The sequence below is a fragment of the Melospiza georgiana genome, chromosome 7, assembly GCF_028018845.1.
Source record: "Melospiza georgiana isolate bMelGeo1 chromosome 7, bMelGeo1.pri, whole genome shotgun sequence".
NCBI lineage: Eukaryota > Metazoa > Chordata > Aves > Passeriformes > Passerellidae > Melospiza > Melospiza georgiana.
The window spans coordinates 27600470-27616752 of NC_080436.1; the positions used below are offsets into that span (position 1 = coordinate 27600470).

Genomic DNA, 16283 nt, shown 5'->3' on the forward strand with positions numbered 1-16283 from the left:
ACATGGACACAACAGAGAGTTCAAAACCTCACTGGCTGGGACTCCTTCACTTCTTACCCTTAGGATGTTTGTGATTGAAAAGGAGGTTTTTCATCCTCACACTGTAACCATGCAGCACAAGTAAAAAGGGCAGAACCTGATTCTTCAGTAGTGCTCCCAATCAGGAAAGGACAAAAGACTTTTAAAAAAAGCCTGAAGATTAATTTGAAGTAGAGTATTTGGGATCTCTTTGTTTCCCTAGTGTTCTTCCTTGTAAAGAAGGTTTATCAAATATTCATCTTTTTAGACATGACCTCAGATCTCTCTCTATTTAGTTTTGGAGAAGTTATTCCAATTTCTACAAACAGGAAATACAAATCAATCTTTCATGCAGTTTTGGGAGGCTTTTTAAAGTAGTATGACTTTTTTTTCTTCTTTCTTTTTTAGAAGAGCTGGCAGAAGGTGTGAGTCATATTTAAGATTAAACTATTTCGGTTTTTTTCTCATCTATGTTCTTTTTCTTTTCCACAGGGGCAACAGCGTTTAACCTCAGTGTGTGATAATCCTCCATGTGGCATGAACAGGCATATGCTGCATTTCTAAAATTTCAGACAAATATAGAGCACCTAAGTCCTAGCAGCTTCCTAAACCCCTTGGAGATTCAAGCTACTATTTTCCATGCTTCAGCTAGGGTTATACTAGTGTATGCTGGGTCTACGTAGCCAGCCTTATGAGATGGAGGTGAAAGAGGTGCATGGGAATGATATTTATTGTTGATACATATATTGTTGGAAAAGTACTGAGAAGCCTAAAAGTTACAGTAAAAGGACAGGAGGTTGGGGGAAGGAGCTTAATGAGGACAGTTTTATTTTCCTTTATGCCATACCAGCTTTTCAACTGGTACAAATTAATTTAACACCATTTAAATCAATAGACAATATATCAATCAATAACATTTGAGAATTTGGCTGGTTCTTTATGGTTGTTGTAAATGAGCCCATGAAATAAATCAGCTGTTTTGATCTCATTCTTTCCCTCTATCCTGTCCCAGTATCTGCAGAGCTATGTGTTCAACTACTTTACCTGTACTTTACATAGTCCAGCTCTAGTGTAAAAGCAATGACTTAAATGTCTCCAGAGAAAAAAAATAACAACAAATAAATGTAGGGGCTTTGAAACATCCAAGAACTGACAGCAGAAACCAGGTGTGCATGTGGATCTTATTTTGTGTAGGATGGGGTAATAGGTCTCTTGAGCTGCAGAAGTAAACTGTGATTGCCAGGCTCTTGTGCAGAGAATGAGGCACTGTGATTGTTCTCAGTGTTTCCTGTGCAGGGCGGTCTTCTCCAAATGAAAAAGAAGCTAGCAAAAAATGAGTGTTAAAAAAGAAAAAAAAATCCAAGAAGGAAAAAAAAATAAAAAAGAAAAAAAGGAAGGGAGAAAGGAATAAAGAAAGGGAGGTTAGGGGAGGAAGAGTAAGAAGAAATTGCATTGTCCATCAGATAAAATATTCCCGTTTGCACTCGCTCACTGTGTTTTGCAAGTCAATGTCAGCTTTAAAGGAGCTCTCAAGGTTTTCTGGGTATTCCTTCTCCTTTTTCTGGCTATTTCGATGTGCTTGTTTGTGTTGATAGAGGAATCTGCTCATGATGGCAATGATGCAAAAGATGATGAATATCACAACTGCTATTACACCTGTGAAGGAGTAAAAAAGGAAGGAGAGAAAGAGGGAAAACCAAAACAAAAGGCTCAGTTACCTCCAAAACACATTTACCCATGCACAGCAGCTAGTTGGTGTGATAGATCAATTAATCTCAGTCCATACACAACCATAAGCCTCTATCAAACCCTCCCTGGTAGTTTTTTATTTGTATTTTGTCACCTTAGGAGCTCTCTAAATAGACCATGTATTGATATAATTGACCTAATTTCTGTAAAATTATGCTTTCACTGGAAATAAAGTTAGTTCAGTGTATTTGTTTGCTTTTAAAAACTAGATCTGCTCATACAAATTCCTGCTCTGTCGTATTTTCTTCTTTTATCTCTGGGAACCTTGCATGAGCCTTGTACACTTTGGTTTATAGCTTCTAGATATTATCAAAGGCAGCTCACTACAGGGCATACTGTAAAATAAAAATAAACAGAGATAAATTGTCTTCTAGGTCATTATAGGAAAATTAAAACCACACATGAAATTATGAGGACAATGTTCCCCAGTACATAAATTCTTCCATATGACCTGGTGAGTTCCATTACACCACCGGATGACAAAGAGAGAGCTCAGGAAATACAAGATATGTGAATTCTGTGCAAAGTATTCACCAAGGTGGTGTGTAAAAAAATGGCTGCTTAGCTGGGTCTTAGAACAGAGAGTCACATGGAATCAGAGAACAGCTGGAACCTCTGGAGATCATCTTGTCCAGATCCCCTGCTCAAGCAGGCAGGCAGGCAGAGTTCAGCTGTATTTCAAAAGATTCAGGTTTCTGATAATCCATGTGTGACCACAATAATCCACAATGCAGCTGCCTACTTAGGTAGCTTGACAGATACCTGCTAATCAACAGAGCAGATACTAGACCTGCTTCAGATTACCAAAAGCCCCTTGGACTGGATTTCATGGAGCCCAGATTTAAAGTCTCCTAGATTTTTGCCTTGACAGAATGATGTTTTGACTGTAGTCTTTAAAAATGAAGTTACCTCCAATCACAGCTGAATCACTTCTGACTGCATTGGTGAGAGGTTCTCTTTCATCTGTCTTCCCAAAAGGATCTGCAGTTGGTTAAACAAAAGAGAACTCATTTTCTGTATACACTGTTCATTTTCCCTGTGGCTTAGACAGAAGTGCCCTCTTACTTTCATGAATTCTACCTGTTTTCAGAAGATGTAATTTGAGGGATTGGAGAACTGAACCAGAAGGGTCTGAAAAATAAAATGAGTTTGCAGAACAATTTTATTGTACACCTTCAGAAGCAAATTCTATTAAGAGTATATGTAAAAGGAAACAGAAAGTTTCACATTAACACCTGAAAGTGTTGTTTCAGTTCATCAGAAGAATCAGAGAGAGATTTTAACTAAACATCCTACTGGGAGCTTTTCTCAGTCAGAGATGTATTATTATCTTTTTTGTTGTTACCTAAGAAATGATACCAGAAAGAAGCCAAAAGAAAGGGATTCTGGGCAGATTTAGATCTGACCTATCTTGTAGATGAGATATACAACTTGAATTCAATCCCAAAAGAGAAGCAGTCTCTGCTTGGGACATCTCATCTGCTACATTTGTGGGACTGGAACAGGAATAAAAATAGACTTTTACACACAAATGATATAGAATGAATCACACAAAAGGTTAGACTGGGAAGGAAATTTGGGGTTATTTAGCCTGATCTCAGGCCTCTGATATAAGCTCAACCATGGCTAAATTCAAAATTAGATCACGGTAATAATATTGTACATCATCAATAGATTAATTTCACTTTATTTTTCAGTATACATGAGTTATATAAATCAAAACTAGCAATTTAGGGCTTTTTTAAAATTTAGTCAAAGAAGAGAACAAACTACAATTATTTTATACCCTAAGATGGCTGTCAGAAATTGATAGTGTGACTCACTTCTTTTCACAAACTAGAAGAGGAGAGCATTCATTATTTCACATTGAAGATGGGTTAACTTTCTGGATAATGGAAGTTTGGTGAGATATTTTTTACCCCATCCCTCAGCTGAAGTCAGTGAATTCAGTGACAATTAAAAATTTACATCTGTTCTACAACAGTTCTCCTGTACTAGAGAAAAAATCACAACTGGTGCCAATGCATGGCACTAGTCAAAAAATAATGAAAAATTATTAACTATGTATGAAAAAGTATAAAATTAAATTTTTATTAAAATTACATAAGATGTTATTTGTGCCTAAAAGACTATTTAAGATTGACACCTAATGCAATCAGCACTTCACTATTTTTGGTTACTGGAATTTAAGCACTGAGAAGAAAACAGAACAAATGTTGAAGAGCAGTTTCAAAATGGAGGCCAACAGCCACAAGCCCCAAGAATTACATTTTGCCTGAGAAATAAAATCAGGATACAAGGAGAGGATGGTTTCTTATAGTGCAGCAGATGGCCTGTAACAGCAGAGCCATCTCCACTGGGAACACAATACACTCTGAAGCCAAGGAATAGCAATACTGGGTCTCATCTAGGACCTTAACAGGACATCCTCCTCCTTTGAGATAAAACTGATGGCATTACAGCTTGCTTCACTGAGGTTGGAAGCCCTGCTGAGGTCACAAGGCTCCCTAGAAATCATCTAGTCCAAACCCCTACTCACATCCAAGTCTATAAGGGCAAGGTTCTCAGAGCTGTATCCATTTGGGTTTTGAATATATCCAAGGATGAAGACTTTACAACCTGTCTGGACCTCACACCATTCTTCTTACCAAGTCTGTATCCTGAGGGATTCTTCAAGCAGGTCCATGAGAAGGTCAAAGCTTGCAGTCATGCATTTCTGCCTTTTTTCCTTCCTCTGAGGATCCTCAACTTCACCATCTCATCATCAGCCTTGCTACAGCCCAGGCTGTCCTGGCATATCCCTAGCCAGTCAGAGCTTGTTTGGAAATACCAGGTTCAGCACAATGAGCACAGTGAGACAGAACTTCACTGTTTAAGGTGCCTTTCAGAAGCAAATCTTTTCTGTGTAGTTCCAGACTTAATGAAAGTATCTGACATTTTTTTTAAACTTTAAATGCTTGAAGAGCTGCTCTCAGGGGACAGGCAGCTCAAGACTCCACCATTCACACACCTTAATCTCCTCTGTAATTTTTACAGCAGTTTAACATTAAGAAAAATACCACAGGAAAAGTCTATTATCTCTATACCATCAATACAGAGTTCAAAATAACAAGATCTTTACACGTGCCTCAGCGAGGAAGAAGGTGATCTGCAGATCTTTGTTAAAAATCAAAATCCACAGTAAGCCACCTCTCATTTTGTGCTTCCTCATCAGAAGAAGTGTGTTCAGATCTGTGAATGGATTTTATTCCATATCTGTCTGGAGGAAACTTTTTTGAACACAAGTATTCCTTTCTGAAGGAAACAGCTTCAATTGTTTCAAGTTACAAATATAGAAGGCTTTTTTCACACACTTAAAGAGTTTTCCTAGTGGGCTTTTTTGTTGTATCTGCACATTAGAATATCAACATAGACATGTACAGCCTCCTTTGAAGTTCTATTTTTCTTCACAGACATTCAATAATGAGAAATTGGAAGTGATGAATTGAGATATGAACACTAAATTTGAAAGTTAATCCTTGACTCTGTTTTCTTTTTATTTCTTAAAATGTGTCCTTTGCATGTGAAAATGTAATGCTCAAGTACATCTATAGAAATTATAATTTGCTACAAATTGGAATTTTTTTTAAACAAGAATCAACCACCCATTGCTTTTACTTTAGCATATAAAGACATGAAGTCTTCAGAGCTCACTTGTTCTAAAGCTCTTATTCAGGCTTTAATCAAATCCAGTGTGAATAGTGAGACTGGAATGTCAGATAATTCATCACATTGAGGGGAAATCATATTTTAGAGCACAGAGTGCCAAGACAGGCATAAGTTTTTATAATAATTCTGCATTTCTGATGCAACAGTGCTTAACCTTAACAATAGAGTGCAACTAATTGTATGCTTTAAATATTTAACTTCAAATGCTACACTCTGCTCTGTGTTCTGCCCTGAAGTTCTGAGCCTCAGGTTTTAGTGCTTCCTAAAATCTTAGAAAAATTAGATCATTGAGGTGACAGATCACAGGGCAAAGAGTTCATATTTTCAGTATCATTGCCCATTCGGGGCTCACATTTGTCTGTGCATCACAGCAGACACCTCAGACAACTGGAGGCAGTGAGAAGGAAGTGGGGGGCTGGGGAGGAGCACATGCACACTGGCAGCCACTCTCCAGAGTAATCAGCAGCCTTTTTCCTGTGCAGAATGCTAATAGCATCATTTGTTTTCTGCTGAACATCTTAGGCAAAAACTGCAGGAAATGGGAATTTGATGTAAGTACAAATGTGAAAGGAATTGTATTATGATCTAAACTAGAGTTTTATTTGTTATCAGAAAGGAGAAAGTTGCTTTATAGGTCAAGGGGCAAAATCCAGCCTTTAATCTGTACCCTTTTCTGGTCATTAAGAATCCTGCCACATCCACTGGTGACTAAAGCAGCGACTTGATAGTCCCTGTTCATGGTGACAACACTTCCAGCTGCTCTCAGCTTCCCTCTCTGCATACAAATTCACATATGCAAAACACTTCAGATTCCCAGAGGACAGCTTCAGGATTGCAAAAGATACACAAACAATTGGGATCATCTTGCTGGTACTGCGCAAGTAGTGCTCCCTCCCTTTAGTCTGAGAGAATGAAGTACAAGCATTCAGTGGAAGTCACACATGCCAAGGGGTTTGTACAAGAGTTTTTGCTCATTTCTGCTGGGGCAGGAACAAATTTGAATTGTTTTTTATATGACTTCTATTGCTTTATCACCACTAGAATGCAGAATCTGTGTAACATTTAGGTTGTCCTTTGAGATCTGCAGCACCAGAATCATCTGGAGTGGACAGGAATGACAAATCAGGTGCATAACCAAACTTTCAAAGCTTTCCCACTACGGCTTAGGGACTTTGTTCTAGGCAAGCATGTTTTAGGCAATCCAGAAACTGAGTCTGAAAACATTGTTTCAGAACAATGACTTTTAAAGTCTGACTTTATCCTTATGCCCATGCTCAACACTCCTGATTCTGAGAGAAAAGGGAACTTCCCAGTTCCACTGTTCATACTGTCACAATTGCATTACAGCCCAAAGGAAGGAAACCTCTCTCTACAGCATCCTTTAACCTGCCCAATGCCCTCCCAGCAGGACACACCTGATGAGGAATATATTGTGGTGGCTGTGTTCACATCAGCTTCCATCATGGATGCACAGCTGGATTCTGTCAGGGAGCCTTGGACAGTCACGGGAGCAGCGCTGGGGTGGCGCAAGGCAGCCTTCAGGGGAGCGATGTGGTTGTACTGCACGGAGGACAGGCAGCCAGTGAAACCATAGGCATTTGCCTTGGAGACTTCAGGGTCCAGGGACAAACTGTCTGCAGTGCAACAGAAAAACACTCCGGCAATTGTTTTAGGAAGACATTAAATAAATGAATCCTCTTTTGCCTTACCCAACCCTTTTACATCTACTATCCAATTTCAACTGTTCAGGTTCCCCTTCAGCAGCCTACGAGTCCTCCCTGGACTCACCCATGAGGTTCCCAAAGTCCTTTCTTTATTATGCTACTTACCTTGAATTGTTTTTCACATAAAAGCCTGTACTGCACTTTTTTCCTCATCCATTTTCTCTACTAATGGACAATATCTAGCACGTCATATCTACTAACCACAATGATAGCAATAACAACAAAACCAACAACAACAACAATAATAATAATACTAAGTAAAATAGCAACACTAAATACCACAGAATGCTGGGGCTGATACTCTAAATTCTTTTTGGCATCTACTAACAGCATCAGTTGCACGTATATGGAACATACCTTCAAGGCCTTCTGCCTCCTCCACTCTTTGGTTGAAAGACCCTGCTCTGTGTTTTCTGTCATAAAATACTTTCTGTGGCCTGTCACTGAATGGCTTTTTACCTCAGCTTCCCATCCTTCTTCAAGAGTTTATTGTTCAATTTTTCTGAAGCACCTATTCATGTTACTGCTTTTTTTTTACTATCAGAATTCCTAAGAATCTTCCCATTATTAGACAAGTTCTCACTCTACTAGTCCTATTTCACTAATGAAATAAAGAGTAAAATGATACAGTTGCTTATCTAAATCAAAATTAAAACAAATATCACTGTGTAATTTTCCAGCCTGCAGATAAAATAACATAAATAAATTATCTGTTGGTACATATTCAGTTAAATTTCACATAGAGAAAGCAAATCAAAGGCAAGGGTTTTTTTATATAATCATAGAATGGTTTTGTTTGGAAGCAACCTTAAAGATCATCTCATTCCAAGCCCCTGCCATGGGCAGGCACTCCTCTTACTAGACCTGGCTGCTCAGGGCCCCATCCAAGCTGGCCTTGAACACTTCCAGGGATGAGAGTCCAAAACTTCTTTGGGCAGCCTGTTCCCATCTTCCACCTTCACAGTAAAAAATTTACTCCCAAAAGTTTTTATATCTAAGTTTTAGTATCAAAGATTGTTTGGGAAAGTCAGGGAAGGACAGTGAAGCCATTTTCTATTTTCTCCAAACTCACATTATTTACTTTCCAGAAATTGAAACTCATGCTGCTCAGAGGTCTCAAACATGATGCGCTTCATATCTAGGTCAATCAAACAAGAAAAAAGCCTACAAATGCACACAGATACAGTATAAAAACTTATTCAAAGTCTTAAAAAATACCTGCTAATGGAAAAAAACCCCCAACCTTCTAGCATTGGAAGTCTTGGGAATACTTCCAATGGCATTGGGAAATAAGGGCTCCTTGCTTCTCAAGTTTTTTTTCAAATCTTCAAAGAATAAGATAGTAAATTTTAAAATAAGGTCAAATTTTTTCATTATTATTCAAATACAATGGTTCTACAAGTGGTCAGGATTTAGGGGGAAAAAAGCACCTTCTCTCAAAGCTGAAATTGCTATTTTAATTATATAAATTTCTTTTCTTGTGTAAGAAAATACAGAAAAAAATCACAAAGCCAGTCTAAATCACACATTATTTTTGTGCTCAAAATCTGTGACTGTTATGCCATGCACCCAGAGGGAATTAGCTGAGAAAGATTTCTAATTATGTTTGAGTGTCTTTGTGGAAGTATAACGCAGAAGAGTGTGGCTGTTCCTCAGCAAAGCAAGGTACAGCACCAGCTTGGCCTCCCAGGGGCCTTACAGGAGAAATGCTCAGTTTGCAGAGCTGTCAGGGGCACAGCCTCTGAGCTGCAAGATGGGAAGGGAAACAGTGAGGCTTTGCCACTGGAAAACCTGCAATCTTGCAGAAATTCACATTTGTTCTTCTGAAAGTATGTAGGAATTGACTGCATTCAGATTTTTAATGAGATTTTGGCTGGGATGTTATAAAACAGACAAAGAATTGCTTCCAAGTTCCTGCAAGAAGGTTTGTATATACTAAAAGACTGATTTAAAGTATTTGCCATCTTTGTTGAATTTATAAAGCCCTTTGTAAACATTCCTACCCTCAGCCTTTATTGTTTTCTTAGCTCTGACACAAAAGGTGAATTGGTTGCTATCTTTTATAACCAGGCAATCTAAGCTGCTCTGTTCAGCCCCAGTGTACAAAAAGTAAAGCCTAAAGAAATAATGTGTTCCTCTCTCATGGTACACTAGCTTGAAAAGTCTAAAAGTCAGTACTTTTGTGGGCATTTTTAGGAGCCAAATCAAGGGCCAATTCCGTGAGCCTTTTGTCAAAGCAAGCTTTGCATGAATGAGAACTCAGAGATTTGCTGTTGAAAGACTGAATTTTGAAAAAAAAAAAAAAAAAAAAGAAAACAAAAGAACAAACTGAAAACAACCCCAGAGTCCTCCGGTAACAATTCCACATGCACAGATACAGTTTTCTTTATCATAGAGCTTTGGTGGGTGCCTAGTGTCTGTCAGAAAGGAGGGCTTCCACTGTTCTCAACAAGAAAGCTGCACAACCTGGTTCTGAACGACTTGTGCTGCCCTCTGAATTCTTGAGAGGACAATGTAAATCTGTGATAATGACACGGTTAGCTCTATGAAAGCCTCATGAAAGGACACTCTGTCCTTTGCAGGTTTTGCATCACAATGAAATGTTTTTCCAAAAGGTGTTTTCACTATATGACACAGTGCTCAGTGAGAAAAGCAACTCGGTGAAATTCTGTGGTCTGTGCTGCAGCCAAGGTCATAAGAAACTTCAGTGGCCTTCCCCTGACCTGGCAGTGCTGGGAATCTTTCCACGCATTTCACTGGTCTGGAAAATCACACTGAATTGCTGCTGATGGCTTGCTTTGATCTTCTGACATTTTAGCATTTCATTTCTGTTCCCAGCACTGGAGAATAAGTTATTTTGGCTAATTTCTACATGGAGAATAAGAAGGCAATCTTTTTCAGCTTTTAGTGATTTAACTGCTCATTCTCCACAAATTAAGTTTACCCCTACATTTAGGAAGTAATTTTTAAGCTTTATCTGCTGAATTGTGCGTAAGTTGGCCTGGCTTCTTGTTGGGTCCTGTAGCTGATCCCTGGAAGCTGCCTGCAATGTCCCAGCTCAGCAAGCTTTATGTTGGTTTTCCATGTATTTACAATGTCATTCCATAACAACAAGGATTAAGTCTAACATGTGGTTGTATTTTTAAAACTTTATAGATTGTATCTATATTATAGGTATCAACATAACTTATGTGCTGATTTATTCCTATTCAGAAAATCAGACATCCTGTTCCCCTGATGTTTCATTATACACCTCTGCCACAAAAAAACACACTTGTTTTAAGATTTTAGATAAAGCAATTTTAAGTCTTCGTATCTCAGTAATGGGAAGTTAATTTTCATCATGAATAGAATTCCATGAGAATTCTCTAGGACCAAGAATCAATCTGCTCAGTAATGATACAGCAAATTGACATAGTAAATGATAACAAGTAGGACAAGGTAACTGGAATCAAACACAAATCAAAAGTGTTATTTTTGTGCAGGGAAAATGGGTAAAATACCCTCTTTCTAAAGATATCTTTGTGTAAAACAGGAACATAAACATTTTTAAATATATTTTTGTTATTTCCTTATCAACATTATTTTCATGTCACTCAGAAACTTAAACCTCATTTTGCCAAAGTGCTGAACGGGACTGGCAAGATTATTTCTTGGACATTGTCACCAGATTTGAAGCCACGACCTTGAGGTAAAAGACACTTGTAGCCTCCACACACTGCACCTGTCTCAGAAGAGCTGACTGCAAGGCACTGTGCAGGTACCTTGAGAAATGTGCTGCTGTGTCCATCAACAATCTCAGTAAACATTGCTGATATTAATCATCCAGTTAGAAAGGGCAGAAAGTGTATCTTGGGTTAGCCTGGAACCCAAAAATATAACTATGGAATAATCTAATTTCCTGGTGTGAGTCTGTCACAATTACAGTGGAGAGAAAACCACAGAAGATTTTCCTGGTAACAACTGAGGTCAACCAGTTTGACTCTTGCTTATTGACAGGATGAATTTGAACAAGGGACAGGCTTCTGACACGCAATGCCCTTCCCAAGCACTTCTGAAAAGGCAAGGAGCAGCAAGAGCAAAGTGAAGGCACTTCTCCTCATGAGGCTCCCCAGGAATGAACAGAATGCCCAAACGAGCTCAATGAGCCTGGAATTGTTTTGTTGCAATTGAACATTTTGTGCCAAGTGTAACATTTAAGGATTTTTGTTTCATTAGGCTTTGCAGAGATAATTTAAGGCATGCATTTATTATGTTTTCTCAGAGACAGCTTATCATTGAAAATGAGGCACTTGGAGTGGCAATGTGAAATTTGTTAACATGTCATATATGACATGTGAATCCTAATCTGTCACAACACAACCAGTCCTATGTGATTCTGCATGGGCTGAAGACATCTATAAAGAGAAGAAAATATGCAAGAAGATCGAGAGATGATGTACAAAAAGCATATACTGATGTACAATATATGCTTGTCCCAGAAGCAGACAGCTAAAATCAACTCAAGTAGCAAGAATTCAGTCTAAATGTAAAATTTCTGGGTAGAAGCAGATGACCTTGGACTCTATTAGGCAGCACTGTCTGCCTAAATATTAAGCATGGTGTTATGATCATAGGGTAAATGATATTGCTGGGGAAAAAGTTGGAATAGATCTGGCCTCTTTTCAATAGAGACTTCATAGCATTAGTTTAGACCTTGGACTGCCTGGGGTAGCCAAAATTTGCTTAATTTAGGTGCTTGCCATCTTGGTCTTTTATGTCATGTAGTAATTTCCATTTTCCTTAATGCTTTACTATGCTACTAGGAGGAAAATCAATGACTCCTAAAGGCACCCAAAATTCACCTAAGAGATCTTTGTTCACAATATGGTCGAAGAAATAGGTATTTAGGGCAAGAAGAGTCTGAAGCAAAGAAATTAACTTTGCAGTCACCAGAAGAGTCCAGCCAATATCTCTTGCAGATATTATTGCATTGTTTAAACCATAAATTGTGATATGATGAGCTTAAAAACAGGAATGTCTTTCCATTTAAAAAAGAAAGTAGAAGAAAAAATGGACTTAAGTATTTTTCATAGAAACTCTCTAAAAGGAGGTAATTCTTTAAGGCAACTTTTGTATTTCAGAGTTAATGACAATTTACCCCTCGTGATTTAATTATCCCATTATCATCTACCCCTATATAATATTCTTGGATGAACTGCTCTGTGATCTCTTCAGTGTACAGATTCCATTTTCTCCTCATGAACTTTTAATAAGAAAAGCTATTGTAGAAATCATAAGAATTGTACTGCACCTACATAATGATTTTAATAAAATTACTTTCCAGATAAACTTTCTTTTATGTACACTTTATATCAAAGCTGAATGACTCAGTGGAAACTTGAGTGTGTTTTAGCTCAGGCTTTTAGAGATAAAAAATATCATGTTCCTGTGCCAGAATACACAATCATTTATGCTACCAGTGTGGGAAGGTCTGCTAATTGATCACTTTGAAGACACAAATAAATTAGCTCAACACTAATAGGTTCTAAAGAAATACTTGCAACCTTTTTCTTCAAAATCCTCTTGAATCCTTTCAGTGCTACCCTTTTACTCTGGTATTCCCAAACAACTACAATATTGCACAGACACAAATACACAAACAATGAAATTCACTTCTCTGCATCAGAGATCATTTTTCCCAGGGACAATAATGGTGAAAAATTTGGACAGGTTAGGGCACAGTAAAAAGTTTTCAAGGATTCATTAAAGTAAACCTGCAAACAAATGAATTGTATTTTCCACTGGGATAACAGCTTTTTGTAGACAACACCTAAACAAATGCAAATGTGTCTCTGAGATCAGAGAATTACAAAATAATTTAAGTTCAAAGACACCTCTGAAGGTCATGCAGTTCAATCCCTTGCTCAAAGCAGAGCCAGCCTCACAGTTAGGTCAGGATGTTCACGTGGTTAAATACAGCAGTATGATCTCTGCAAGGAGCACTTAAAGTAAATGAACTGGGACTCTGGTTAAAGTTTCACTGAGGCTTTGCCATAAAGTGTATGACCCACTTGGGGCCTGAAGCCAGTACTCACTAAAATCCATGGAAAAACTCCCATTGATACCAATGAACTTTGGATAGGTCCTTTTGTGTCCTGACTCTATATTTGTGAAGTAAAAATGACAACAAACCACAAGATAATAATATTTTCCTATTGCTGTTGGGTACAGTGAGGATGAATTCAACAGACATCTGCTGGCTACTTGAATGATGCTTCCTTTTACTCCCTTGTCTTCAAAGCCACACTTATATTTAGATTGATCTTTCCAAGGCAGCTATATGGTCCCATTACTGTGTATCTGAAGAGCTCACAGCCTTTAATGCTTTTATCCTCCCAGCACCCCTCTGATACAGCACTGTTCTATTATCTATGCTTTACTGATAGAGAAGGGAGATAGTAAAGCTCAGACTGGTTCCAGTGGGAATAAAATGCCTGCTTACCTTTATATCTGCACATAAATGGCTTACCCAAGGTCAATCAAGTAGTCTGTGGCAGAGTGACTGTCCCTATGTTTTCAATTCGAGGTGAGACTCCTCTGCCTAAAACAGAGGGTTTTTCCCCCCTAGAATTCACAGTTGCAGCTGTGAATGAGGCAGCCATTGGAAAAAAAACATAGCCAGTTTGAAAAGGATAAAAAATATTGGAGTGTAAGTACCTAAAGAAGGTGTAATGGGGCTGGGGTGGGGAGGCGTAGAAGCAGGGGAACCACTATTATTTAAAAAACTGGTCATTTTATAAAAGTGCGCTTTTCAAAAGTTCCAGCTGTGCTGAAATGGCTATCATAAGAAAATCTGGTGAGGAAGGAGTTTCAGGCTTTCATGATGTCCTGCTGGAAGACCTCTTTGAGATTTCCCAGTCAGTGGAAAATTAATGGTGGAATCAAAAAAGAAGGTGGTATAATCATCTGATTAGGCAGCCAGGATGAGGCTGTTAGAGCAGACAAATGAGCAGGAATGTGACAGGAAAGAAGAGAGACATATTTTTAGAAGATTATAGCATGGATATGTAGGACATGTAGAACAGAAAATCTTTTACAGGGTTCTCTTTCAGTAGAACTTAAATTTTCTAATGAATGCCTTTAGGTGTGCAACCCCAGTGGCATCCAAAATAAACACTACAGGAAGCCTACGTCTACTCCAAAGCATCACATGCCTCTGGAAGTTTTATGCTTTGCTGAGGGCATGAGCAGTGAGAAGGAAAAACTGGGAAGATACTGGATTAAGTCACCCATATTCACCTGGTGAGCCATCACTAAAAGAAGCCATAGTCAACATTTTATCCATACACCAGGATAAATAATGATTTAACATACTTAGTTCCACAGCCCCAAAATGAAAATGTCTAGCTCTCCTCTTTGTACAACAAAGCAATACTCTTAACATTGCAGCAGTAGGAATTTCTGGTTTGGTTTTATTTCTTTCCATCATGGAATAATGTGTAACCTGAGTAAGTCTGGAGAAGATAAAACATGGTGGAGAGCAGTTGGTAGACCAGATGGTTGTGTCACCATTCAGAGGGATGTTGACAAGCTGGTGGAATGAGAAAACAAGAACACTGCATTTCAGCAAGGGAAATGGGAAGATCTGCAGTTGGTTTAGAAAGAACCCCATCCAGCAGCACTGGTTTGGGGCTGAGCAGCTGGTAAGCAGCTTTGCAGAGAGAGACAGCTTCCCAGTGGGAGGAAAGCATGGACTTACTGGAGTGAGTTCAGTGAAGGGCTGCAAAGGTGATTTAGGGACCAGAGCACCTCTCCTGTGAAGAGAGGATTGATAGAGCTGGGAGTGTTTATCCTGGAGGGAGAAGACTGAGGAAGGTCAGTAATTTTCTGAGGGCACAAGGACTCAGCATAGCTACAGCTGTGGGATAAAACCTGGAAAATTAAATCCTCATACAGAAGAAACAGTTTGGGGAAATTCACGTAACATATGTAAAAGAAACTGGGATTAGGATTAAGCAGGAATTAAAGTGACTTGCTGGGATGCATTGTGTCATTTCCAGTATGGCAATAGTATTTCACCACCTGGATGGCCAAGCTTATGGCTTTAGTGCCATTACAGAATATGAACTATTGTTATACTAAAACAAAACCCCAATAAACTTTGGGGCAAGACAGAAATAAAGGAAGTGTAAAAGTCAATGGTGTTCAGTGGAACTGAATGGCTGACCTTTGGAGATACACCCGGGCTTTTTGGCTTTGCAACAATTTGCACTTGTGAAGTTAATAATATTTTTGTGACTCAACCTACTTTCTCTCCATAATGCTGAGCTGCACCATGTCAGCTTTCTGGCTACATTTTTGAAGGGCTTTGTGCTACCTTCCATCTTTCTGGTAAAAAAAAAAATCCTTGCTTTATTGATTTGGTGTCTGTAGCTCGAGTTCTAGGCAGAGGTCAGGATGAGTAATGTTCTTTTAGATTTTTAGCACTACAGCTAAACGTTGACAAAGTTGGAATTTTAGCTTAGCTCTGAATTGGGCTGAAAACTGTCAGGTTCCCAAACCTGTCCACAAAGGCTTGGAAGGCGGCTGCAATCTGAAAAAAACCCCCCATTATATGTAACTAAGGGGATAATCAGGTCCTGCTCTTAATCTACTTAATTAAACACGATGCAGAATGCACTATTATCACTCTCCAGAGTTACACTGCACAAGCAGGCACCAGGGGATGTCTGTAGAGCCTGTCTAGCTGCCAGTCCCACAGGCCTCGTGTGCTAATAATGAAACATATAAAATTGCAATGGTGACTCAGATGTCAGGCTTGATACGGAGGTCCAATTTGAACAAAGGACTGAAATGTCTGTAAAGAAGGTTGTATTTAGAATCTTCCTGGGAAAGAACAAGACTCTAATATAAAGGAATATGACATAATTGACAATAAAAAAGAGCAGTTCTATTTTCCAAATTTCAGGCAGGGTTTTCCAGGGCTTGTAATGGCTTTCTAGTGTGGAGGAGTAAAGATCAAGGAAACATGTACAGAACATGCAGAATTGTGGCCTAAGTGCTATGTGCAATATTCCTTGCAGAATTCAAATGGAAAAAGAC

At 38.7% G+C, this 16283-nt stretch overlaps 1 protein-coding gene across 1 annotated transcript in view; it reads right to left on the bottom strand.

Moving 5' to 3' along the window:
* Positions 1–815: 815 nt before the first annotated feature.
* Positions 816–16283, bottom strand: part of CNTNAP5 (contactin associated protein family member 5) — a 260487-nt gene continuing 245019 nt past the window's right edge. Inside the window, exons 22-24 of the mRNA XM_058027494.1 lie at positions 6891–7109; positions 2677–2748; positions 816–1674 (exon numbers count right to left, since the gene is read on the bottom strand). Coding sequence (XP_057883477.1) covers positions 1478–1674; positions 2677–2748; positions 6891–7109 — 488 coding nt within the window. The 3' untranslated portion in view covers positions 816–1477. The remainder of the gene's footprint in view (positions 1675–2676; positions 2749–6890; positions 7110–16283) is intronic.